Source organism: Xiphophorus hellerii, chromosome 1 (assembly GCF_003331165.1).
Source record: "Xiphophorus hellerii strain 12219 chromosome 1, Xiphophorus_hellerii-4.1, whole genome shotgun sequence".
In the NCBI taxonomy this organism is placed as follows: domain Eukaryota; kingdom Metazoa; phylum Chordata; class Actinopteri; order Cyprinodontiformes; family Poeciliidae; genus Xiphophorus; species Xiphophorus hellerii.
In genome coordinates this window covers 28,467,493-28,493,131 of record NC_045672.1, presented here as the reverse complement: position 1 = coordinate 28,493,131, position 25,639 = coordinate 28,467,493, and the positions used below count along the sequence as shown (strand labels likewise).

The 25,639-nt window shown below is 37.6% G+C and overlaps 1 protein-coding gene across 2 annotated transcripts; it reads right to left on the bottom strand.

Annotated features, from left to right (window-relative positions):
* Positions 1–971: 971 nt before the first annotated feature.
* LOC116717211 (ankyrin repeat domain-containing protein SOWAHA) lies at positions 972–25,639 on the bottom strand. Of its 2 annotated transcripts, none has more exons than XM_032558437.1 (14): positions 25,353–25,639; positions 21,349–21,410; positions 19,853–20,068; positions 18,280–18,402; positions 11,671–11,727; positions 11,219–11,320; positions 10,393–10,404; positions 8,247–8,249; positions 6,470–6,556; positions 4,118–4,120; positions 3,711–3,713; positions 3,501–3,573; positions 3,178–3,273; positions 972–2,226 (listed from the first exon to the last, which is right to left on the bottom strand). In XM_032558437.1, exons 1-14 carry the CDS (start codon positions 25,486–25,488, stop codon positions 2,054–2,056), a joined length of 1,146 nt encoding a protein of 381 aa, XP_032414328.1. In that variant the 5' UTR covers positions 25,489–25,639; the 3' UTR covers positions 972–2,053. The 2 variants fall into 2 exon arrangements, with proteins under 2 accessions (XP_032414328.1, XP_032414320.1); XM_032558429.1 differs by lacking the exon at positions 8,247–8,249 and adding an exon at positions 8,181–8,186 and having other exon boundaries at positions 25,353–25,638.

The window sequence follows — 25,639 nt, the reverse complement described above, 5'->3', positions numbered from 1 at the left end:
AACAACAGAAGGGTTAAAATAAGTGGGGCAGTGGCCTGGTGTGGGGGTGCAAGGCCTCAAAGCATGGGATTAAAGTTAATGTGCCCTCCCTGGGTTATAATCTCTTCAGAGGGGGACTTTGTTTGAGGGGCTTGAGGGCAGTGAGATAAGTATCTATTACAGAAACTCCCCTCTTATCCCTCCAACATCCCCGCTTCAAAAATGAAGCACAAAAACACTTGCCTCTGTTCCCCTCTGTGTCGTCTGATATCTAAGATCCAAAAGCAAGTGCTGCCCCTTTTTCAGCTAATCAGGAATTAGGAGTCCAAAGCTGTATGGAAGGTTGGAGGGGGCCATATTTACTCCATCTGCAGCCCACAAAGTCAGGTAGTTAAAATGAGATCAAAGCTGCTTGGAATCTCAGGTTATTGGGTAGAAACGAGGAAAAGAAAGTAATAAGACAATCTGAAGTTGCTGCGGATTCCAGCAACTTCAGATTGTATCTGTCCGTGAGGTATTTAAAGTGAGGTATTTAAAATAAACTATGTTGATGCATCAAAGTCAAGAAACACTAGAAATCAGTTTTATATAAAAGAAAATTTATTTCAAAAATATTTTTATGATATAAATATGGTGGACAAAAGTATACAATGTTCAGATTACACAAATTAATAAGGCAAACTGCAAAAAAAAATGGTGTTTCAGTTTTAAAATAAATTACAATAATGAAAATCAGAACAGTGCTATTTTGTTTTACAAATGTTGACAAGAACTTTAATGTACAGAACATGGAAAAACATTTTTATAAAATCTATTCTAAGTAACAGAGAACAACAATGCCATGAAATGCCAAACATGCAAATTAATGACTGAAATGCAACACTTTCAATAATCTCGTCTTTGAAAACTCTGAACTACATGTTTCTTTGCAACAATTTGCAAAGATCAGAAAAGTTTCCCCAAAATTGTCCCAAATAAAATTTCTTGTTTATGAAATTATAGTAATGACTCATAGGGCAGAATTAGCTTCCTCATTGTGCCTGAGGACAGAGTTGTTAGGATTGTTCTTGTGGAATATTTTTTATTACATTGTAATGAAAGGCTACATTTTAAAAATATATTTAGAATAAAGTTTAAAAAAGATTAAGTATTAAAGTAAGGTAGGACTGAATTTTTTCCACTTTGCCTTTTTGTGTTAAATTGGTGAAGACGTTTTCTTTATACCACTTCAAGGTTGTAATGGTGCTCCAAATGTTTTAACTCTAATACATTTTTGTCTTTAATAAAAACTGGAGCAGGTTTAATCCTTGTGACAGCAGCATTTTTGACATGTTGTCACAAACCAAAGGTTTATTTTTTTTAGGTTATGAATTCCTAACTTAGCAAGTTGTAAGGCTAAAGCTATAAGTGGATACTATCTTTTGCCAAATGTTCACATATTTTTTAGGAACAAAAATTTTAATGAGTGGTTAAAATAGCAACAAGCTTGTTTAGTATACATTTAACAGAATTGTGGGTTCATTTTCTCATCATTCATTCTGCAATCCCTAATTCCCTGCAAATTTTATCTAATAAAAAACATATATATATATTGAAAATGTTTTCCTGATCAGATTTTGAACTCTGGACAAGCTAAGGAACTAAAACACTGACAGCCTTACTTAGCGTCTGCAGAGAAAACTAAATTCCAGAACATGATCAGTAACTAAATGTTTTCCACTCATCTCCAACCTCTCTCAAATTACACTAAATGAAAATGTTAAGCTCTGAGAATCCTGCAGCCTGAACTGATGTGACCCTGTAACACGTTACATCATAAGTAACATTTAGTAACATTCATTAAAACTTTGCAAGCTTCAAAATACTTCAGTGAATAGCATAATGTACATATGAATAAAGCAGCACTTTCAAATTTGTACTTTACGTTACAGCATCTGTGGTCCATATTGCCTTCTAGTTGTGTTATTAAGTGTTTCCAGGTTATGCATCTGCTCATATTATATGCAGTACTGTTTGGTCAGTGTGTGTGTGTGTGTGTGTGTGTGAATAAGGACAGTTAAATGTGTGTTTTTCCTCAGCGGGAGAACTTTCTGGGCCTGAAAGGAGGAAGGGCGAGCTGATGCGACGCTGTCCTCTCCTCCTCTATCGGAGCCAGCTCCTCCGCTGAGCCCCACTTCTTCTTGGAGTGAAACAACGACACCAACTTCCTGTTCTTGTTCCTCTCCCTGGCCTGAGCGACTTGAAATTCTGCAACCGTGAAAAGCGAGAGATCGTAGTTGATGGAGATCCACAGTATCAAAACGAAACTACCATCCGTCAGGATTCTGAATGTGATGTTACTAAAATGCTTCATGATGGTTTCTACTGGTTTTACTTTCAGAGAAGCAACATTTTTACCAATTCATATAATGGATATTATGAACTCAAGAGATTAATTTGCTCTGCTCAGAGTGTTGGAGGTTTTTTTGTAAATTTTCTTAAACAATGCCAAATATATCAACTCAAAATGGCGTCTGCAGAAAGCCAAACTGGAAACTTCAAAATGATGAAAATCAGGAATAGATGTTCTCTAAGATATCAGTTTAGATGCTTTCTATCTTAAATTGGTTTAACTTAATTATCTTGTTGTTTTAGGTGAAGTTCAAGATCATTTGTTGACTTCTTAATTAAATAAACTATTTATAAGAAAGAATTTAAGCGTCAGGTTACAAATAATCCAGTGAATTCAAGCAAGTTTCCCAACACTGAGAAATCAGAGTTACTTTGCAATCAAAATAAATTTAAATGTAAACTACAAAAATTATCTTAAATAACATATTTTAAAATAATACCATCATGTGGACAGGGACCAATTTCTGGTATCAAGACAGAAAATGTCAATGTTTCAAAATCTAAAAAAAATTCTGTCACACTTTTATTAAAATTCCAGTTCCTTTTAATAATATTTCCTTACATGAAGACTTATAAGACAATGATTCCCCTCTCTCACTGTGAGCTGTCATTCAACTGGCAAAGGCAAAAAAATCTCACAAAACCATCAGCTTTGTCTGAAGTTTAAGGACAAAAATACAACAAAAAAATCTCCCACGTTTTAGAAACAAATATTAAGAAAAACCTGAGATGATCTCTATAAGTATTAAAACTCAAAGCCGTTTTTAATTCAAAGAGTTCACCAGGAAAAAGGGACGAAACACTCACGCAGGTCGCAGTCCTCCTGGGGACCTTCAGGGTCTTTGATGTTCAGATAATGGCCGGGAAGACGGCCGCTGTAGTCTCGGACGTTTTCTTTTGCCCCTGATAACATGAGAAAGAAATCCCCAAAACACAGAGAGCGGTCAGGAAAGACAGGCCACAGATAATCTACTTTACTGACACCTTACACCAATGGCTTATTGTGACAATCTGAGATCTGAAGGTAAACAACACTTCCTGGAACCCGATGCCGAGCAGCTGGTTAGGCAACACTGACATTGTAGCGAAATATAAAAAATGCACAATTTAAAGTGTGGTTAAATGTTTACCATAAGTTCCGATGAGTAGATCAAGAATGTGATGATGACCATGCAACGCTGCAATGTGCAGAGGTGTGTATCCCTGCAAGGGAAGAAAAAAAACTAAAAAATGTTCATAAGGAAGCTTTAAAAATGTAGAACCTCTAAATACAGCAGTTGGTTAAAGTTTTAGTTTTAGAGAGCAATTCTGCTGAAGTAATGGAAGGTTTTAGTACCTACCCCCTTGAGTTTCCCATGTCCAAAGGCATCCAATGAAAACATCATGGAAAAAAAAGATACAAATTAGGAAAGGTTATGGAAACACTAGATAATGATAAAAACATAATTGCTCAGTAATTCGCTGAAAATTGCACAGCCGTGGACTTGCATGCTGGCAAACAGGCGCTCTGTTTTGGGAGACAATTAACATGACATGACATGATTTATTAGCGGCGTCCTCCTGCGGCCCCACTGCTCTCTGCTGTAATCCATTTGCACAGCTGGATCTTCACAGAGATTTTTAAGGAGCATTACATCACACAGGGGACGAGGGGGACAGAGCGGGGGCACCGCAGCAACCTTTCAAGTCAAACGGCCTACTGTACTGCACATCCCCGTCACCGCCAGATGAAAGGCTGGTTACTCACATGCTGCAAGAGAGAAGAGTGCCGTAATTAGATCGGTGCAAAAAGCGTGAAAATAAACAAACTGTGTGTACACATTTTAGATGACAGGCACACAGGATGAAGTGAATATTTAAAAATCGTAAATATTAATCTGATATAGCAGAATGAGCTATGGTCAGTTTTTAAACATAAAGGTCTGTGTATTAATTGCTTTAAATTTATATTTCTACAGGGAAAAAGGTTAAAACTGGAGCTTAATTTGACCTATTTCACATTTTTCTTGGAGAAATTACAATGCGAGTTTGAAAAAAGCAAAAAATGAAAGAGAAATCTAATCTAAGCTTAGGTTATTTGTGATCTTCTAAGAATTTACAGCTTTATGAGTCTGAATACAACTGGAAAATATATATATTTTGCCATCCTGTTAATTTTTGATGTAATAAAGTACATCTCCTTTCTTTTACTTTACTTTGACTTTTTTATTGGTTTTAATTAGCTCAGATTAGGACATCTGATTTTCTGGTATTGGATATGTAACTGCAAGAAATCTGATCTAGTCAAAACTATAATAAAAACCTTTTATGTTTAATAATTAAGTCACCCTATTGTAGCTCTTTGTTCTTTCAATAAACTATAAAACTAGCAAGGAAAATTTTGTTTTTGTTATGTTGAAATCTTCCGCTAACTCTAGTTTACTACTAGTTTAAATTAAATTATGGAATTTATTCATACATGGAAATGTGCAAGTTTAGCTTTTGCCTTGCCTCGATCAGAAAAAGCTCCAGTGACACTTTTAGTGTCCAAAACAGCAGACTTTCACTTGTATTTGCATGTTTCCAGATGATGAAATATTAACTATAACCTTAGAGTGAGCAGGACCAATCAGACCAATCGTAAAAGAGGACAGCTGTGAGGAGCAGGACGTAGAGAAACGGTTTAGCCTGGACTTGACTTTCATATTTGAGGTGGGAAGCAGGAATTAATATTGTACAGTCTGACCTCAGCAGAACACTCACTATATTGTTCCACTGTTTAAGGAGATCAAGCATGTTTACCAAGGAATCTATTGTGGTTGTGTGACTAAGTGCATGTTTGGAGCCTGAAGGTTGTTGTGCTGTCAGGAAATATCCCCCTAATACAGTGAATACAGTGCCTTGCAAAAGTAAACATAACACTAACATTTTTATATATAGCTACGTTACAACCACCGTGTAATTAATAGTTTTTTATGTGATCCATGCAAAATACAAAATAGTTGTGTTACAAAAGGAAAATGATCAATTGTTATTAGAATATTTGAAAAATATGGCATCCACTGGAATTTTTCATTTTATAACCACATTTTGCTGCAGTTGCAGAATCAGTAAGTCTTTTATGGTGCATTCACACCAGTCCTGTTTAGTCCACTTTAATCAGTTTGTTTGACTAGAAAGCCTGGTTCATTTTGGGAGGTGTGAATGTGCAACCGAACTCTAATATGGACCAAAAAAGTGAACTCTGGTCAGGCCTAAAAACCTACGTCTTGGTTTAGTTGAAGTGACCTCTGGTGCGGTTCGAATGCATATGTGAATGCAAGCGAAGAACTCTCCAAAAACAGGAAGCGGATTATAGTACATGATTAACTATTGACTATTACCTTAGAGTTAGAGTCTAACAAATTTACTTGCTGGCCACAGTTTCGCTAATCCACAAATGAGCCAAGAGCAGAACATATTTTTTTGTTTATCGCTTTAGCGTTTTTGCTAACTTTGAAAATGTTTAGCACATTTAGCTTCCTCTAATTTTTTTTTTTGCAAAAAAAAAATCTAAAGAACAGTTTTTTTTCTTTATGTTTTAGAAACTTTAGCAGTTAGGTAAATCAGCAGGTTTGTTCCACAGAAACACTTCATGAAGCGCAACAGGGTTGATAAGTGTGTAATAACAAATTTGATCCTTTGAAGGACGATACAACATGATCGAATTTAGTGCTTTAGCATTAGCTTCCACTAAATAGCTTGTTTGTATAATAATTTAGCTTTAGCAGAACTAATGTTGATAATTAGTGCTTTGCTTTGATAATAAGTAGCTTTTTAGATAGCAGTGCCCACCACGGATATCAGTGTAGAGGTTGTGAACCAATGTATGCCACATTTTTCAGAAATTTATTTCATGGATAATTTTTCTTCCACTTCATGATTATGTACTATTTTGCATTGTTCTACCACATAAAATTGCAAGAAGAGACAGAAATTTGTGCTGCATTATGTAGCACACGACCTGTAAAGAGCAAAATAGTCTGTAAATCTTTGTTTCAAACAAAGCCATTTACTTTAATAGATTTGCATTAAGTTTAAAGAGATCCACCTAAAACCTCTCTCTAAAAATGTTACTTACAGATTTAGTGTTGACATCTGCTCCAGCGTCAGCCACTAGAACAGCCATGTTCTCGTTGCCGTGTTTGGCGGCCCAGTGCAGAGCGGTCTGTTTGCAATAGGGATAAAAAAAAAAAAAGGGTGTTACTCATATAACAACTGTTGTAGCATTTTTACAAGCTGCCATGCCTCTTATTGGCTGTCAGAGGTCAGAGGTCCAGGTGTATGTAGAGAGGAGTTCATGCATGGAGGAGCGGTAAGAAAAGGGGAAGGTTTCCTGCCATCTAACGCAGCCTAATTACAAAACAACACAGCACTGTGCTCACAGTTGGAGGGCCTGGCCGCCTGTCACCACACGGAAAGATTGATGATGTTAGTGTGACCCCGGGGAGGGGAGACCTACCCAGACATCACAGCACTACTGTCAGCACACGTCGAGGACGGAAACCCGAGCCTCCATTCGCACAACAGACACACCCAGACGGCGGCGCGCAAAGACGCTTGGATGTGAAAATAAAAACACACATGAACCAATAAGGCAGAGTGAAAACACGAGTTCCACCATGTCCACCTGCTGGACCGCAGCTGTGATCCCCTGTTTCTCCTACACACTCAGAGATGTGTAATTATGGGCTATCAACAGGTGAAATCTGTGTAGGTGCAAATGTCAGCTCAGTAACCACATCCATCCCTTCTGCCATCTGACCCTTCACACAGCAAATCAAACAGCAACCATTTCACAATTGCATATTAACAGTGGATGGATGAAAAAGCTTTGACCTCTAGTTATTACTGAGCATGTGCTGCTGAGAAACAGCTCCACAGTTTATTCACCAAACAAGATGAAGGCAGTAACTTATTTAGAGGGGTAGTATTAGTATTTTCCAGACACATAGAACCATTTTATAGCACAATCAAGTAACTATGTTGCTATAAAAGAAATTTGAGTATTTTTAATTTAATGCCTTGAAATTGAGTCTTTGTCTCTTTAACCTAAGATTACAATTTTTAGATTAAAGAAAACATCATTCTGCCATAGAAGCAGAGGTACTAACCTTCAGGACAATTACAATTAGCTTGTTTTCATAATCCAATGATAATATTGTACAACTGCATTCTGTTCATTATTATAGACTGTAAAATATATTGTATGATCCCATGCATGTAAAACGTATTCATTGATTCATTTGTAAATGCAATAAAAATGGTAAAACATCCAGCAGGGTGAGAATTTTTTATAGGCACTGTGTGCAGCTTAATGGGATAAAAACGGAGGCAACAGATGTTTTTCTTATTTTACCTTCCTGTGTGTTCCTAGTGACTCTTTTATTACTGTCTGAACGAGTCGTTTTCTCTTTACAACCTCAGATCGCAATCATGTACAACAGGCTCATCCAGCAGCCAATAACAGAAACATTAGTTTTTCGTATGGCTCCATCTGACGCGTCAGAAGCTCAGATTGTGACAGACGCAGTGTGGTTGGAATATCTCCTGATCTTCAGTGTCACATCAGAAGACAGATCGTCCAAAGTGCTGCTTGACAGGCAGCTGGCTGGGCTTCCCGGTGAGCAGGAATGATGTATGAGGCCCAAAACAGGATGCTTGTTCCCTCGTTTCTGTTCCTGTTCCCCCCACTCCCACCCCCACCCAGCTGTCGGATCACTCAGGGGGCAGCACTGAGTCTCCCAACGAAGAAAGTGGTGGCCAAAGAGGACTCATAGTGACAGAAGCACAAAGACCTGTCTGGTCTGGATGTGGAGGAAAGATGGAGAGGATTGATGGGGAGGTGATGTACTTACAAACTGTTTGTGGGAGGAAGTCCGTCACAGCAGGAACGTAGGCATGCGTCACATGGAGGAAAAGAAAAATATGGTGAAACTTTGATGAGAACTAAATTCAGATCAGATAAGTTGGTCCACCTTAAAGCCTTAAATGTGCCAAAACATATCCGTGCTCATTGAGGTTTTTCACATTTTACTACAAAATAACTCCAAACTTCAAAGTATTTATAAACCAACACAAAAAAGTGCACAATTGTGAATTTGAATCAAAAGGGATAAAAAATTATTCACAATTAAAAAACTGTATTTGGTTGTTGATCATATGACTCATGTGATGAGAAAAATGGATTTCCATTGCAGTTTTGCAAAATACACAAATTTCGATACAGGTGAAAAACAACCTCATCCCAGCGCAAAAACTTTTTTGTCAAAAAAATGTGAGTTTTTCAAAACTGACATGTTTCCCTTAAGCGAATTTATTTTCACAATTCCAATTTGTGCAATTATGTGGTCAATGGAAATGCAGCCAATCGGTCACTGTCACCTTTTGCTCTTCCAAGAGAGCTGAATCACTTCAGGACTCATCTGCACGTTCATGGTTAACAAAGGTCACCTTACTGTTGCCTTTTTTGCTACATTTAGCGACTTCACAGACAAAAAAATTGGTACTTGTCAAAATTGGTAAGTCAGCAATTTTCTTCTACATAAAAAAATTTGTAGACTCTGCAAAAAATTATTTTTATACAAAAAAATTTCGATACATTTTTTTGTAGAAAAAAAAAATTCTACAAAACCTGTGATTGATCTCAAAATTTCTGAGTTTTTTAAGCATATTTTTAACTTTTGAATGTCAGAAATAAGCACAATTTTTCTAGAAAATGTCTCAGTTATAAATTGTTACAAATTGTTATAAATTTTCAACTTTTGGACCTCAGATATTTCCTTGTTGTTTTCCTAGAAGATTTCTGAGATTAATTGCAAAATGTCTGCTTTTTTGGTGGATATTTACTCCATCTTTTTTTCTATCTACAATGGCTCCAATAACACTGTCATAGATCTGACTTAGCTTTAGAGATTTTGCAAAGACTGATCAAAAATCAAAGTTTTTATACCCATAGAGTTGGTAGAGTCCCCAATAGACCTATAGCTGTGAGATTTGTAATGAAAGCTGGATCTAAAAGCATGAAGTCAGGTGAGCTGAATATACATGTATGACAAAAAGTTAAATAAAAACAATATATTCTGCTCTTTTTATTTGACAATTATGTACAAGTTTGTGCTGGACTGTTACTCCTTCCTATAAAACTTAACAGTGATAGCATCAGGTCAAATGTTCTATTTCTTAGTTTTTAGGTTCTGTTCAGGAGAGTTTTGGTTACTGTTTTGATTTTCGGTATCTCCCTGTGTTATCTCCACCTCTGCTGAGCAGTGTCAGGTTGAGGGCTGAAACATCAAAGAGTCCTGAGGGGGACTTAGCACCTTCCCAGGGACACATGCAGCATTGTTCTACAATTAATCCCAGCCTGCTCTATTACTTTCAGATTATCTTTAAATGGGCAAAGTCTTTGTGAGGCATTAAGACTCTCCTTAATCTGCACCCCGCCGCCTCCCCAGCTCCCAACACTTCAATGGCAGCCGAGCTATCTTGTCCATGGTGGAGATGGCAGAGGCTTACAGCGACTCTTAGAAGGTGGTCTGCCATGGCCACAGGACGGTGTGAGAACTGTGACACGAGGGGAGGGACAACAAACATGAGCTCAAATCTCTTAAGCGCACCGGGAGACAAATAAAGGGATTTAGGTTGTCAGGGGGCCACAGGAGCTAAAAAGCTATCTTTCATAATCCTTTTGATAGTGGACCTTTGAAATGCGTGATCTGGATGCTCTGAGAAGCGCTGAGGAGAAAGACTGTTGGCGGTGGATAAGTAAAGAGCAGGTTTGAGACTGGAGAAAAGTGTTAAAGACAGTAGAAAGTGAACTTGAACAGATGAGGCCTTTTTTTTTAATTATGGATGGAACTTACCCCCTGAGAGCAGTGGTTATGGTCACAATCAGCAGCCATTATGCAGCGGAATGTGGGAGTGAAAAGCTTCAGGTTAAACAAGAATCCAGAACAGAGATGATAATAACTCTGCAGCATGCTAAAAATCCCTCAATATACTCACAGAGGTGAAGTCCTGGTTTCAAGAAACAAAACAAACAAAAATAAACAACCATAAATTAATCAAATTGCACATATCCACCAATTTAATTTTTTTAAGAGATGTGTATGATCATTTCATTCCATCTGTATTTCTCACATTTGCAATTTTATCTGTTTCATACCCAATTTGTTCAGGCAGGAAAAAGAATCATCTGCCAGTTTATTGGGACATGTTGTGCCTACTTTAATAACCAATGACCTAAAGACACTCAATAAACTGAACTTAGTTACTTGATTCATTAAATAACTTAAAAACCAGAAAAACCATATAAATCAAATATATTAAACCTTTATGTACTGAAACTTCAGAACAACGCAAATCTATAAATATAAATCTACAAGGTAAAGTAGATGCGTTACACTTTCAGTCAGAAAAGGTTCACATAAGCAAGAATGTCAGAATTTTGTTTTTCCAAGTAGAAATTCCAAATTTAATGTTGAATAGAATGCCCTATATTTACACAACAACAGTTTCTGAGCCACAGTTAGGCTGGTATGTGATTAAAATGCACTAGTCAGTCCCTCCTGTTATTGCAAATTCACTCATCAGTCACAAATTTTGCACAAACTTGCAATTTTCACCAGTCATTGTAACTTTTCTGCAAATCTGGCCTATTACCTCAATGTTTTCTGTACATCCTTCTTGTCAGACCAATCACTGCAGCTTGTTGTTTATCACAAAATTTGTTACCTTGTTACACTCATACTTCCAAAACAAAGAATCAAAGTTTTATTTATTTGATTTATTGTAGTGTCTCTTTATAAGCCAGGCCATAAGGAGGTGCTACCTTTTTATTTGCCAGTGAGGGTTCCTGCATGAGCAACTGCGAGAGGTCAGGCACTCGAGCGCTGGCAGCGTGGTAGATCCACTCTTTCTCTGTAGGATCCAGCTGCAACAGAAACACACATCCTGTCGGGGACTCTTTTTGACAATGCTGAGACCACAAACCTCTAATCCATTTCCTACAAGCGGCAGAGCCAACTGACACATAGTGGGAGACACCCACGATCACGCTCCGCTGAGTTCAAAAGTTTCACTCCTCATATTTGTTTAACGGGGACCAACACCACTGATAAGGTGGGTTTTATTTGCAAGAGGCAAACCTTAAAAAGGTCATTCTGAATGTAGACAAAAGTAGAGCAACTTTGACTTTGTGAACTGTACTGTTAGTATGTTTTACCTCCTTGGTAAATATTAAGCAAAGGGAAGAATGATGGAAAAGGCATTACAGGGACTTACGGCGACAGAAGCGGAGCCCATGCTGCCAGTGGACTCCTCGTCATGTTCTGACTCGGACTGAAAACACAAACCAAACCAGAGCATTACTCATCTGTGACAAAAAAAGCTGATCTCTGACACAGCTCAACTGTCCTGGGGCAGACACACACTGGTCACATTGCTGTGATGTTTTCCAGCTGATGTGATGCGACCAAAGGGGTGTCAGACAGATAGGGAGGTAATGAGAGAGCGAGACAGAGGTGATGCTTTCACACTTAGGCGGTAATAAATAACAACCCGATTAATAATTAACAAGAAAAAAGAAGGCAAAAAGGTTTTTTCATCCATTTAGAGCTCAAGAGAAAACGCCAGCCGTTCATAAAACTGTCATTAGGCTGATTTATGGGAAATAGGAATTTTCTCTTTCTCTTCTCGACTCTTTTGAGGAACTCGCAAATTGTTCTCAGATCACACAGACGCATGACGGTAAAACAGTGAGTCCTTTAATGTCTGCCACCCCAACTGCCACATGTCAGCATTCTGAACACGAAAAGTGGAGGCTCGGTATTTATCCAGCCCTTTCCAGTCTGACAAGTACTTTTTTTCATCCCTTCTGGTAGAGACCAGTAATAACAGGCAGAAGAAACAAAATAACACTGGTGGTCATGAAAGGATGGAAAGAGGGAGAGGGCTCAAATGTTCTCTCAGCATTTTCCCATTTTATTAAAACCGCAACAGCTTCTGGCCTAAAACTAGAAATGTTGTCATCAGCTATTAAGAATAACTTCTGCTCCTATTTGATGTAGATTGTCAAAACTAAAATAATCCATCATACATTTTCAAGGCTCAATGTAAAATATTTAGGTGATTTCTTGACACCAATTGTGTTCATAAAAAGTTTTAACTTATTAAAGTGGGGAGCATTATGCATTTTCAGGCACATAGTGCCATTTCCTAACATAATCAAGTTACTATTTAACCTCCAATTGTTATAGAAATGCTACATATATAAAATGTGACTTAAAAGGAAACTTGACGTTGCAATAAATAATTGGTATATTTTCAAATAAGTTTAAGACATTTAAAATAAAAAAAATGCATGAGACAGTTTTAGTGGGTTTACAATTGCTGTGATGTAAGTTACGCGTGTTCTGTAATTACACATTTAAGATGTTACCAGTGTTTGTAAAACAAATCATTTTATATAAATAGTGCATGACCACAGAAATCTTTTAACAAAAGTCTGACTTTTGCTGTTTTGTTTCATTGTTGTAAAGCAGTTTACTATGTTTATTATGGCATTGATTTTTGTCAAGTTAATGAACTCAAAATGTGTGTTTTAGATTAATGTGTCCAGAATTGTGTATAATAGATTTTATTTGTTGTGCACTCAAAAAGTCTCAAGCATGAAAACTCCCAAAAGAACATTAGTAAAAAGCATGAAAAAAAAATCTTTAAGATTTCATTTTTTGGATTTAGTTTCATTTCGCTTACACCTTTTAAAGTCTCAGTGACAAATCTTTATGGGAGCATCTATCTTTGTTACTTTTAGGCAATGTTGTTACTGAATAGGCAAAACATCTAATGATATATTTTAATTAGTAAATTTGAATCATGTTGTATTCCTACTGATATATATAAATGACCTCAGTCTAAGCAGAGTTAGCAGGTCCTTAAACAGTTAAGGTGGTGAGTTATACTCTTGATAAACACACTTAATCCAGTTTGAGAGTAATATTAACAAAGTCCAGCATGTTTAATGTTTCCACTGTGAAGGTCATGAAAGCCACATGCTATTTTTCTGTGGGTCAATTCTCTTTGCAGTAATGAGCACAAATGGCTATTATCTTTCTAACGCGCTCCACCAACGCTGCTGCTTAGCATAACAACGGGCAGCTTCATTTAAATTCAGTTTTTATCCACACTTAGTCTCCTCACTTTCTGCTACAACATCCTGAAGTATAAAGATCTGGGTAATTTACTTGGCACCACCTGGTGGGTAAAACAAGGAATCACTCAGGGCTGTGAAGGATTTTCTTGCCTCAAATACGTTTAGATTGATGCTAGAAGCTACCAATGGATTGGTAACTTAACTTTACATTTTTGACTGGCAAAGTTAAGTTAATAATAGAAGCACTATAAAATGGAATCACCCTTCTAGGATGTACTACCCTCTTTATTGTTTTTACAAATCAATCAACAAAATGTTGTTTTTAGAGAATCCTTGAATGTCACAGTGAAAATTGATTTCTATAAAATAATACAATTATATACAAATATGCAACATCAAGTAAGTTATTACATAAATGTTAGTAGCAGATGCAACTTTAGTTGCAGTCTCAGGCTTGCACTTCTGGACATTGCAATTTTACTCCTCTCTTCCTGTAAGGTATCATGAGGGTCAGCTGTGAATAACCCTATTCAAGTCCAGCCACAAATTATCTATCAAAATGATGTCTGGGCTTTGACTGGGCCACTCTAGACTATTCATCCTGTTCTCTTCAAACCATTCTGGGTAGCTTTAGCTGGATACATCAAGTCATTGTCTTGCTTCTCCGAAGCAGTGCAAATGGAAACAAATTGTCCTCCAGGATTCCCTATAATTTGCTAAATCCATTGTATTTTCTGCCTTTCACTCATTGTGAAAATAGTAGCACCAATTATCTGAACCTCTGATGAATTAGGTTAGTCAATTTAAAGGGGGTCAATATTTTTGCAATCACTTATTTTATGTTAAATCTTTTTATTTAATTATTTGATCTAATTATTTTTGTTGAATACAGTTCAATTTGACAGTAATATTTTTTTGTCTTTTTATTTGCCAAAAAAGCCACATTTTGCTAATCATGATTAATTTGAATAGAAGGGTAAACCATCCAAAGGGACGAGTCATTTTTAAAGTCACTGTATTCTTAGTTCCACCAACATCAACGCAGTCCAGGTGTTAGCTGTTTGGACATGTGCACTGCAGTCCAGAAATTTGAGAAAGATGATGTCAGCTCATAATACTTCCAAGAAATTATGTAATGAGAACCTTTGTGAAAATAGTCGATCATCCTGTAGAGCTTTCTGTGTTCTAGTGACGTGTTATGTTGTTTTGAGATGTTTTTGAAATATTTCACAGTGTTATCAGCACAAAAACTATGAATTAAAATACACCACATTTCTGCCCATATCTTTTTAGATATTGCTTAACTCTGGCATGCATGCACCAAGACATGCAAGTAACACAGGTCAATTAATAAATGTAGATGCCCAGGCTAATAAATAGAACAAACATCAATCAAAAGTTCATATTTTAAGTGTGGTCGTCATCAGTGGTGGAGAAAGTACTCAAAAAATGTACTTAAGTAAAAGTACAAATACACAGGCAAAAATGTACTCAAGTAAAAGTCAAAGTACCACATTAACATTTTACTTAAGTAAAAGTAAAAAAGTACTGGCTTTTAAAAATACTTAAGTATTAAAAGTAAAAGTACTTGCTGAATACATAACCTAATCGCTAATATCATTAAGTGTGCCGATAGTATTTAATTTGAATACATCATAAATGTGCCATTTTAATAAACAATGTCACAGATTAAACATGTTCTTATTGTGTTTATTCTCTGTAAAAGTTTAGACTTAGATATGTGATTCTATGCATCATAATTTCAGGGATGGAAACATCTTATTTCCTGTCCTAACGTAGCATGAACTTCATTAGTGACATTTATTTAGAAAGAAATCCAACTGAAAGGGGATGGAACGAAGGTGTGGGGGGGAAGACATGCAATCGAGGAGCCACGTAGCAGAGTTGTAGTCAAGACCACTGAACACGAGACCAAGACCAGCGCCCTGCGCTACATGACACAATAAAATGAAGTGCACCTATCAAAATTGGTTCTCAGATTGATCTGAAAGATCCACATTTCCATAAAAACACCTAGATATAAATACTTAGAGCTGAAATATATTTAACCAGTATCAATTACAACTCATTTCATTCTGTTTTGCTTTCATCGCTGTGCTACAATCCGCAGAGGTCGCCTGCCATCCCTATAAAAATAACGCCCTGGGCGGTTGCCCATATTGCCCATGTCAGAAACCACAACTGTCTGCACCATTAAACCATGAAACATAGCAATTAACTGTAATTGCTATGTTACAATTACAGTTGTAATTGTAACATTACAACAACACTATGAACACTGTCCAACGGCGCAACAAGCAGAAGGAGCACCATGACTGTTCTCATCCTCCCTCCCACTGCATGTTTGCCACCATGACAGGAGACAAAATCAATCAATGAGCATGCTCTGTGTTCATACGTTCAACTTTTACTTATTCGGCAATTAAATAAATGTGTGTGTGTGTGTGTGTATGTATATATATATATATATATATATATATATATATATATATAAAAAATTCCCTTCTCACCCACCGCGGGTGGTTCTTATCCTCTGAGCTCGGGTCCTCTACCAGAGGCCTGGGAGCTTGAGGGTTCTGCGCAGTATCTTGGCTGTGCCAAGGATTGCACATTTCTGGACTGAGATGTCTGATGTTGTTCCTGGGATCTGTTGTAGCCATTGGTCCAGTTTGGGGGTGACTGCCCCGAGGGCCCCGATGACCACAGGCACCACTGTGGTCTTCACCTTCCAGGCCCTCTCCAGTTCCTCCCTGAGGCCCTGGTATTTCTCTAGTTTCTCGTGCTCCTTTTTCCTGATGTTGTAGTCGCTTGGTATTGCTACATCTATCACAACGGCTTCTATCAACGGCTTCTATATATATATATATATATATCACATATATATATATATATATATATATATATATATATATATATATATATATATATATATATATATATATATATATATAGCTATATATAGCTATTGCAGTGTATACAAGAACAAAGAACGGCTCTCAGTGAGGCTTCAGTCCCATCAACCTTAGTAAAGATCCGTCCAGAAGAATCGGATCGTTCCTGAATCCACACAATAATTCAGCGCATGAGCTTTGCTAGCATCACGTCCACAGATCTTACCTTTCTTTAAGCTTTCCTTCCAAGTGACGCTAAAAGTTGGACAAAGTCCCACCGTCTGTGAAAGCGAAGCGCTGCTGGTTTTACATGTCGTCATATCTTATGATTTATGCAGCTATTATCGATTAGTTAGACATCTTCTCTCGCTCAGAGGAAACCACTGCGCATGTCTGGAGCTCCGCGTGCTAGTAAAGGGGGAGGCGATGGGTGACAACAGACACTAAGTCACGTTATTGCTTGGATTTTACGGCGCCACCTTAAAGTCCCTGAACTTCATATTTTAACGGACAAAAAGAGAGCAGTGCGACTTGGATGTAACGAGTAACGCGACACTTTTGTAGAAATGTAGTGAAGTAGAAAGTACAGATACTTACTGTAAAATGTAGTGGAGTAAAAGTAGAAAGTACCCATTATTAAATCTACTTAAGTAAAGTACAGATACATGAAAATTGTACTTAAGTACAGTAACGAAGTACTTGTACTTCGTTACTTCCCACCACTGGTCGTCATACTGCAAATAAAAACGTTTGAAGGTGAAAAATGGTTCCAGTCAGAGACAATTCAGCATTTGATCAGTGGTCACCTTGTGCTAAGTACTAATCATATTTTAAAGGGAGTTCTGACAATGATTTAACATTAAATTAACAAAGGAAACCCTAGTAAAAATGTTTATAGATTAAGCAATGAGTTCTTTTCAGATGATTTGTTCTGAGTTTTTAAAAAAAATTATGATCAACTAAAAGGTCCTGACCCAGAATGGGGGTTGAAGTTAGCCACCAATACCCCGATCCACCTTTGGAAGTTATCATAAAGCCATAATCACTCTGAACATTACAGGGTAGTACAGGCATGTGCAACAAATGTGATGTATACAAAGCACTACATTTCTCCCGTATGAAAATCCCACACAATTTTGTGCAGATGAGGGCTCCATGTTGTAGGCCACTCCCCTTTTGTTCCTATATAGTGTGAAAGCGCAAAAGATTTGTGGTCAAAGTAACTTAATAGGGAGGTTCATAGTTACAGCTAGCTGCATTATGTCAGTTAGAAACATAATCTGAAGTGTGCTTGTAGTGTACATGGAGGTAAAGCTGGACTCTCAGTCTGGCACAAGCTCCTGTTTCCCTCCAGGGACAACTGAAGAGAACCACACCCAATGAATTCTGTTTGTGCCTGCTCAGCCACCAGAAGATTTATTTGGCATCACATAAAAAAGTAGGATCTTTGGGTTTCTGCTAGGGATAAAACTGTAAAGCTTGAACTTAAAAAAACTGACATCACCAAGATCAAGCCTGGGATTTTTGAACCCAGGATGGGAAAACTTCACCAGGCTCGGACAGATTGATAGCGCTATCTGGATACTTTAATGACTGCACTTAAAGCAATACCAATCCTATTTTTATGCCCTGGTGTATCATGTTCCCCCATTACTGTCTGATTCTAAGACGCACAATAGTGTTGGGATCAAACACTTTTGCTAAGCTAAAACAGGCTAGATTTTAACCACACAAATCGGCATGTTTTTCACAGTGAAACAGCATGTAGAAGTCGACTTTTGTGGTACTTTTGGCATCTGTAGGGTTAAAACACCATTTACTTTTTACCTTTGATGTTGAATCTCTGTCCAGCTCATCCTCCCCGTTGTTTAGTGCTGAGGGATCATTGATGTGGGCAGCAGAAGGTGGGTGTGAAAAGTGATGAACACTGTCTGTTCCAGCCTGCTGTTCCTACATTAGAACACAGAACATTCAGCGTAAACAATGACGCAATGCAAGACACAAAGCAAATCTGCACCACAATCAGAGACTACTTTTAGCTTTTAAAAAAGTAAATTAAGGCTTATTCTGTGATCTGCACAGCAAATTTATTTATTTACTACTAACATGTTTCTGTCTTGCAGGGTAGAACTGCAAGACAGAAGTTGCAGTTCTACCCTGCAACTTCTGCAAGACAGAAGTTGCAGGGTAACTTCTGCAACTTCTACAGAAGTTGCAGAAGTTGCAGCCTGAGTGCAACAATTCTTGTTGCCTGAGTGCCAAAGAGAATCCCAACAGATTTACTTTCACAAGTGGAGCATTACGGCTTTAGCTATAATACTCAACTGGAGGAAAAACAAATTATTAGAAAATGTTTTGGGTTTATTTCAAATACAATGAACATGGAAAAGAAAAATAAAGGGAAAAGGACAAAGAAGAGAGGTGGGGCAAAAGGTAAAAAGGAAAAAAAGATAAGAATAGATGAGAGAAAGAAGGACAAACAGAATTATAAAAAAACACCCTATATGTCTTCTACTTCACTTAAAGAAGCAGACAAAGAGGAAGAGGAAGAAAAAAAAAACAAAGACCACCAAATACACTCCTACTCCACCGGTTTCCAACCCCCAATTTCAACCAAATATTAGAGGGAACATATTTATGTATTTGAGCTTGTGTGCAGAATGCTGAACCTTTGTGGGGTAGAGAGAAGCTCTAATACATTATTTTTTGTAATTAACTGATTTCATCCAAAGAAATGGCTTAAACGCATCTCTAAATGCCTAGAATTGATGACATCCATGCAGTTTAAATGCATGGTTGGCTCCGTTCCGCTGTGTGACTACAGTGTTCACTCAGTTGGATCAACGTCATCATTTTCATTTGCTCTTTGTTTAATATGAAACTGGGTGTGGCCAGCAGATGTTTGCTTTAGTACTCATACTGAACAATCATGTGTGAAGACACTTTACCGGCAGCACACTGGTGATTTGATCTTCCAAAATTATGATGGCAGTTTGTCGGTACTCCAAAAATAATATGCAAAATACCTTCAGGGAACAACTGTGAATGAAACCTTGCTGAACAAATCTGGTCTTTATGTTAAGGCCTACAATCTTTGACCCTGTCTCTTCTATGGGAAGTTATGTTGGGTTCACCACAGCAAACTAGCTTTTCATTTCTCTCCATCAGTGGTTGTCAATGCAAACATTCATTCATTAGGCTGGCACAGGCTGGAAAGGAAAGGCTGAATGCACCAACAATGTGGGCTTTGTTCACACTAAATGCATAAAGTAGACACATGCAGAGCTGCACCAATGGCGGATTTAAAGCACATTTCAGAACCCAGTATTGGTCCTGCATCGTAACACCTCATTCATTTTATTTTTGAACATTTTAATTTAAACAATAACCTACAACTCACCTCTTCATCAGGCTCTCCACATGACATTGGCTCGTCCTGCTCTTCTTTCTTGGAAGGAGATGATGTCAGGATGTCCATCGCCTCCCACTGCGGAGCGGCTGTGACTCTGGCCAGGCTCTGATTTCTCTGAGCGTTTCCGTCTGACTCATGATGTCTGGTGTCTCGCTCCTGCAGCAAGTTTCTGTACTTCTTCTTTAGGACGAGATATTTCTCTCCCTGAAGGTTAAACAGTGCAACAGGCCTTTAAAAAGGATGATGAGAAGCCTTGTCTGCTAGAGGCTCTGTCTGTTGCAAAGACACAATGAATTGTGACTGATGTAATGCAAAAATTACACAGGAAAAGCAAACTATAATATTGGAAAACTGTGTTTTTAGATAAAATTTCTAGACCAGAAAACATGCTTCATATATAAACAAATCAGGACAACAGTCAGGTATTTCCATTTGGCACTGCAGTGACCCAAATTAAAAAATAATAATAATAAAGGATTCAGACAACTAAAGGTTCATTTGGAACAAACATGAGAGACTAAAGTTGCATGACACTGTAAATATGTTAAGTTGCAATAACAATATCTGTTGCAAAACACATTTTCCTCATTTTTTCCTTAATCCTGCTCCTTGTGAGGTTTGTGATCCCTGTAAACAAAATCAATCTCAACTGTAAGACTGAAAAATATTGGGAAAATATTTACTTGCAGTACTAAACACTAAAAATGCTAAACACCACCCTACTAGCTTCTGTGAAAACCGTTTAGTCCGTTTGCCTGCTGAAATGTCAACAACGTTCTCCACATATATGATGACACCTGAAGAGAAACAAAGTTATGGCCTAATGTGACACATTTCTGATGTTTAGAAATTCTGCTTTATGTCTTCTGGACGTATAGGACTAGATTAACCAACCACTTGCACCTAAAAGTTGACCTGAACAAGTAAATTGTGCCACTGGCTGTTTTACTGATTAGCTTTTTGTATGTTTTCTATTGGGAATGTAAAAATTTAAACTATCTGTTTAAGTTAAAATAAAACTAATTAGATATTTCCAGGTATGAAACAAACCTATGGTTATATATTTATGTGTGTCTAAGGCTCCGTTATTCACAAAGAGATATGACAAGGATACTATTTATACAATTCCAGAGCAAAAAATAAAAATAGTAATAAAGAATTAAAATCAATACAATAAAACAAATAAAAGTAAAAACTTAAAAATAAAAATTGTTTATGATCAAACATACATATAATAACAAGTCCTCCTGATTTTATTTGACCATCATGGGAACACATTACCTAAAAAGTAATCTTTCTAAGCATAAAAAATGTAGCTGCAGTTTCAAGAGGAAACACTGAGGGTACGACTGATCCTAAAACTAAATCCTCTAACTCCTCGGTTGTAACATATGCCAGTTCTGAGTCAGCATTCCTCACAAATCTAATGGGGAACTTTTTCCTAGACAGTTTTTTTTCCACAAAAGGTAAAAATATTCACTTACATTCTCTGACTTCACCACTGCGATTCGGTCGATGATGAGCTTAAATTCCTCTCTGTATTTAGCTGCAGAAAAAATATGAGAGGTCAAAAAGTTTGAACCTGCACTGATGGTTGAACCATACTGCACACAGTTTCATGAGAAAGTATTCCCATTTACTATTTTTACATTTTGTCACGAACTGCAAGTTATGTTGTTTGTTTTTTGTTGTTTTTTTGTTTTTTTTAAATAAAGCAATGCTTAATTATGGTATAGAAAGAAAATTATTTACGGTTTTAAAACTTTCACAATTAAAAATCTGAAAAGATGTAGCACACAACAGTTATTGATACCAATTCTACACAACAGACATGGTCTTTGATTGGGCCATTGTTACACTAAGCTACTAAATATGCATTAAACCAGACTAAACCAGGCCTTTTCAAAGTGTGGGATTTGTTCGTCTTCCTATCATGTCAGATTGGCTTTCATATCCCAAAGCATAATGGGGCCATAATAATAGGGCCCCATAATAGGAAATCTTAAATTCATGTATTTAAAAAGTAAGGCCTTAAAAAGTGTTGAGTTAATATTTTAAAAAGTAGGTTGGCCTTAAAGACGTTTATCACAGATCGTAAATTTTGCCATGGCAGGACTATTTAATTGCATATGTTTTTTGTTTCTCATAGGACATTTCTGCCAGGCAAAAGTTTGAGTTGCACTCAGACATCTTCGTTGCATTCTGTGACTCGAGGCGGTTGAAGCTGAAGCTAATTGCCTGCTAATCAAACTCTTGCTAGCTTTTCTGCAAGAGGATAAATTTATGGATAAATTTATTGCCAGTTGGCTGGAATGACGTTTGTTTTCGAAACTGGCTCACTTTTGTTGCCAACCAATATTAGGCTAGGTGCATTTGTGCAAAAAAACATTTAAACTTGGCACTATGGGGTTAATGCCGTAGAAAGCCAAATGTAGTGTATTATAGTAGGATTACACAACCATCCCCTATATTTGTAGTTTTTTTGTCTTAAATTTCATTCAAGGTGGCATTAAAAAGGTCTTAAGAAGTCTTCAATTAGACTTGCGGAAACCTGCAGATATCCTGGGTGTGTTCCTTTGGTCTTCATAGTGCTGCTTGTTCCATAAGGTTCTCTAAAAACATCCAGCTGTAATTATAATGACTAAAAAAATATATTACACACATGTTTATTACTAATATTCTAATTAGGTGACTTCTGAAGGCAATTGGTTGCACTTGTTTTCATGCAGGAAACATGGTGTGACTTTTTTTTGCAAAGAAACTATATATCATCTGCCTGTGTGGGTTCACAACCCTTACTCTAAACAGAGTGGAAGTATCTTCCCACTCAACATAAACAATGGTCCAGTCTGTGTGCAGCCCAGTGGCAAAAACCTGAGTCATTTCAAAAGCCTCAGCTTATCTGTCCTGTGGGATAGAGCCCATGAGTCGAAGCTTTTTGTTTACCTCTCAGAGCAGATATGTCTGACTTATGCAGGATGTGTGATTAAGAACACTTTGCAAACATAGGTATTCCTACATGCCTGTGGTAAACCGGGGCTTCTATCTCGGGACATGTGAAGCATTTCCTTTTCTTGATGAGAGCTATGCGACGAGACAGTTGGGCAGCTCTCACAACAGGAAATCTAGAGGAAGCAGCTGTTTACATCTGTCCCAACAAAAGAACCTCCTGCCCAGCGCAGTAACACAGTACACAAACTAGTAATTTATTAGCCAAAGGTCTCCACAAACAATCCAACAAACCCCTCCTTCACATATTTTCCAAACCATGTCCCAGTTTTAGCAAGCTGATGAAAAAGCGCCCACATTAAAGGGTCTATATCCAGTCATGCATGCATGGACTTAATTATGATTAAAACACTATCATTACAATTACAACATAAAATGCTGCAGCCACATGCTATGACAGACTTAAAATGTGTGGGAAGCACTTTTTCTAATTGGACAGCCATGTCAGATGGCAGCGCTCAAAACCTGTCAACAACTGCACTGCTGATATGGCATCTGGACTGTACATGCTGCCGGCACAAGGTCACTTTGGATAATCATTTAAGGAGGTTAAAACCCCAGCATGTCTTCATTTCAGCCTGTGTGGAAAGTAAAGGCACTGCAGAATCGGAGCTAAGCGCCATGTGTCTGGTCTTGGTTGATAAAGCACTACATCCTGGACCATCTGTTTTATCCAATTCACTCTTAGACAAAGAAAAGAATCCTTCAATTCTAGGTTTTACCAGTCAGAGTGAAATAAAAAATATTAAATCATTACCGAATCAACTTTAGCAGCCATAACCTTCAGTAGTTGTTCTCTGTGTAAACTTACAAGTCTCATGTTGCAGAGGAATTTTGACCCTGTCGCTTCAGTTCACTGAAGGTTTGCGGGCATTTCTTTTAGCACACTTCTCTTAAGGTCACACTACAGAATTTCACTCAATTTGAGGTCTGGACTTTGGGCATGACAACACTTTGATTCATTGCAACACCTCATTTTTTCCTCTTTTTAAGTCATTTTATAGTACTAGACTTGTAGCTGGTGGACTGATTTTCTTAAATTTGACTCTGGAATTACTTTCTAAGACTGAGCAACTCACAGTGACAGCATGTTGTAGTTATTCTGTGACATTAATTCTGATTTGGTCTTTCTGCAGACTTGATAATTTTTCTTTTTGGTTGAGGCATTAAATGTTTGGATAGTTACTCCTTCTGTCTTTGGATGCTGTGCAGCTGGAATGATTTCTTCTTGTTCTCTTCTACTTTTGGACAGTTTTTATTATTTTGTATTCCTTCCAAACAAGCATCTTCAGTATTTTTTTAATTGTCCTGACACAATTAGAGAAAAAAAAAAGCTAATGTGCAGTTTTATACAGTTACTAAAATACTTGTTTCAGTTTTATGTCACATGTACAAACTTGTACCTTAGTGGACATGTCACAATCTTTGGTTGTTTTGGTTTTGATCATTATCTCGTTGTTCATTATGTTCAAAAGGTCCTGCTGTTTTCAGTTCTTTTCTATGAGTTCATTATTGTTAGTAAGGTGTTGCCATATTAGTTGATTCCTTTAGTGTTTAGTTTCTTACTTTGTGTTTGGATTCTGTTTTTTGTGAATTTAGTCTTACTGGTATGATCATTCCAATATTTCAGTCTCTTGATAAGTAAAACAGCTGTGCATCCTGTCCTCATACTTCCCAATGAAGTGTAACTTTATGCTGTAACTTTTTCCATCAGATAAAATCCCAAAAAAGCACATTGAGCTTTACTGATATACCTGTGACAATATGGGGAAAAGCTCAAGCATTGTGAATACACTTCCCCTGTCTTTGGTCAGTATAGCCATTACATTGGCTGCCGCAACTTACGCAGTCATACCAGACCCTGGAAACTTTTTTTGTTTTTTTTAGCTGGAAAAATTATGCTATTACTTAAACTGTTTCTGTTTGCGGGAAAAATCCAAAGAGTTACTCAATACCCATTAGTCACTCGAGTCCAAAAATGAGTAGAACTGCAGTGCTAGCAAAGAATCAGGTCGATCTTGCATAATCTTAAGATATGTGCACAGAGATTTTATCAGTACTGTTTGTAATGATCTCAGAGCTGCTCCTGGGAGGAACCGGGGGCGGCGGGGGGTTATGTGACACTGCATTTTGCTGATGGGTCCTCAATGTTGTAACCAAGGGCTCGTGGAAGGAAATGACACAAATCCTGCTGAAAGGAGTTGGGGGAGTGAATGGGTGATTTTTTAATGCTAACCAGATGTTGGTTTTACAGACAGAAACGACGCAAATATCGTAACAAGGCTGCCTATTACAGATAAATGTGATAGTCTATCAAAAATGCTTCCAGATATAAACTGAACCTGAATAGACAGACGCACGCGGGAGGACGATTCTTTCATCCTCCACCGACAAGCCGCGCGACCGCATCACGACCGCGTCACGCCGTGTAATCACCCCGGTGGTCTCCGCTTAGTAATGTTATATTCAGTCTACTTACCGCGTAACTGCGGGTCACTGTGGCCAATGAAGGGCTTAAACGTCTTCAGCATATCTGCATTTTTCACTCTGCCGGAGTTCCCACCGGCAGAGAAGAAATAATTTAACAGCGACTCCTCAGTCACATCACCCATCATCTCACAGCCTCTTGTTCCTTTTCCCGCGGATATTCTTTGTCTTTTAGAGCTTTTGCTACTCTGCCATAACGTTCTCTGTTGGGCTAATTAGCTCTACTACATGCCTAAAGTTCACTCCACCCAGACGAGCTGACCGCTGCTGCGCCTCCTT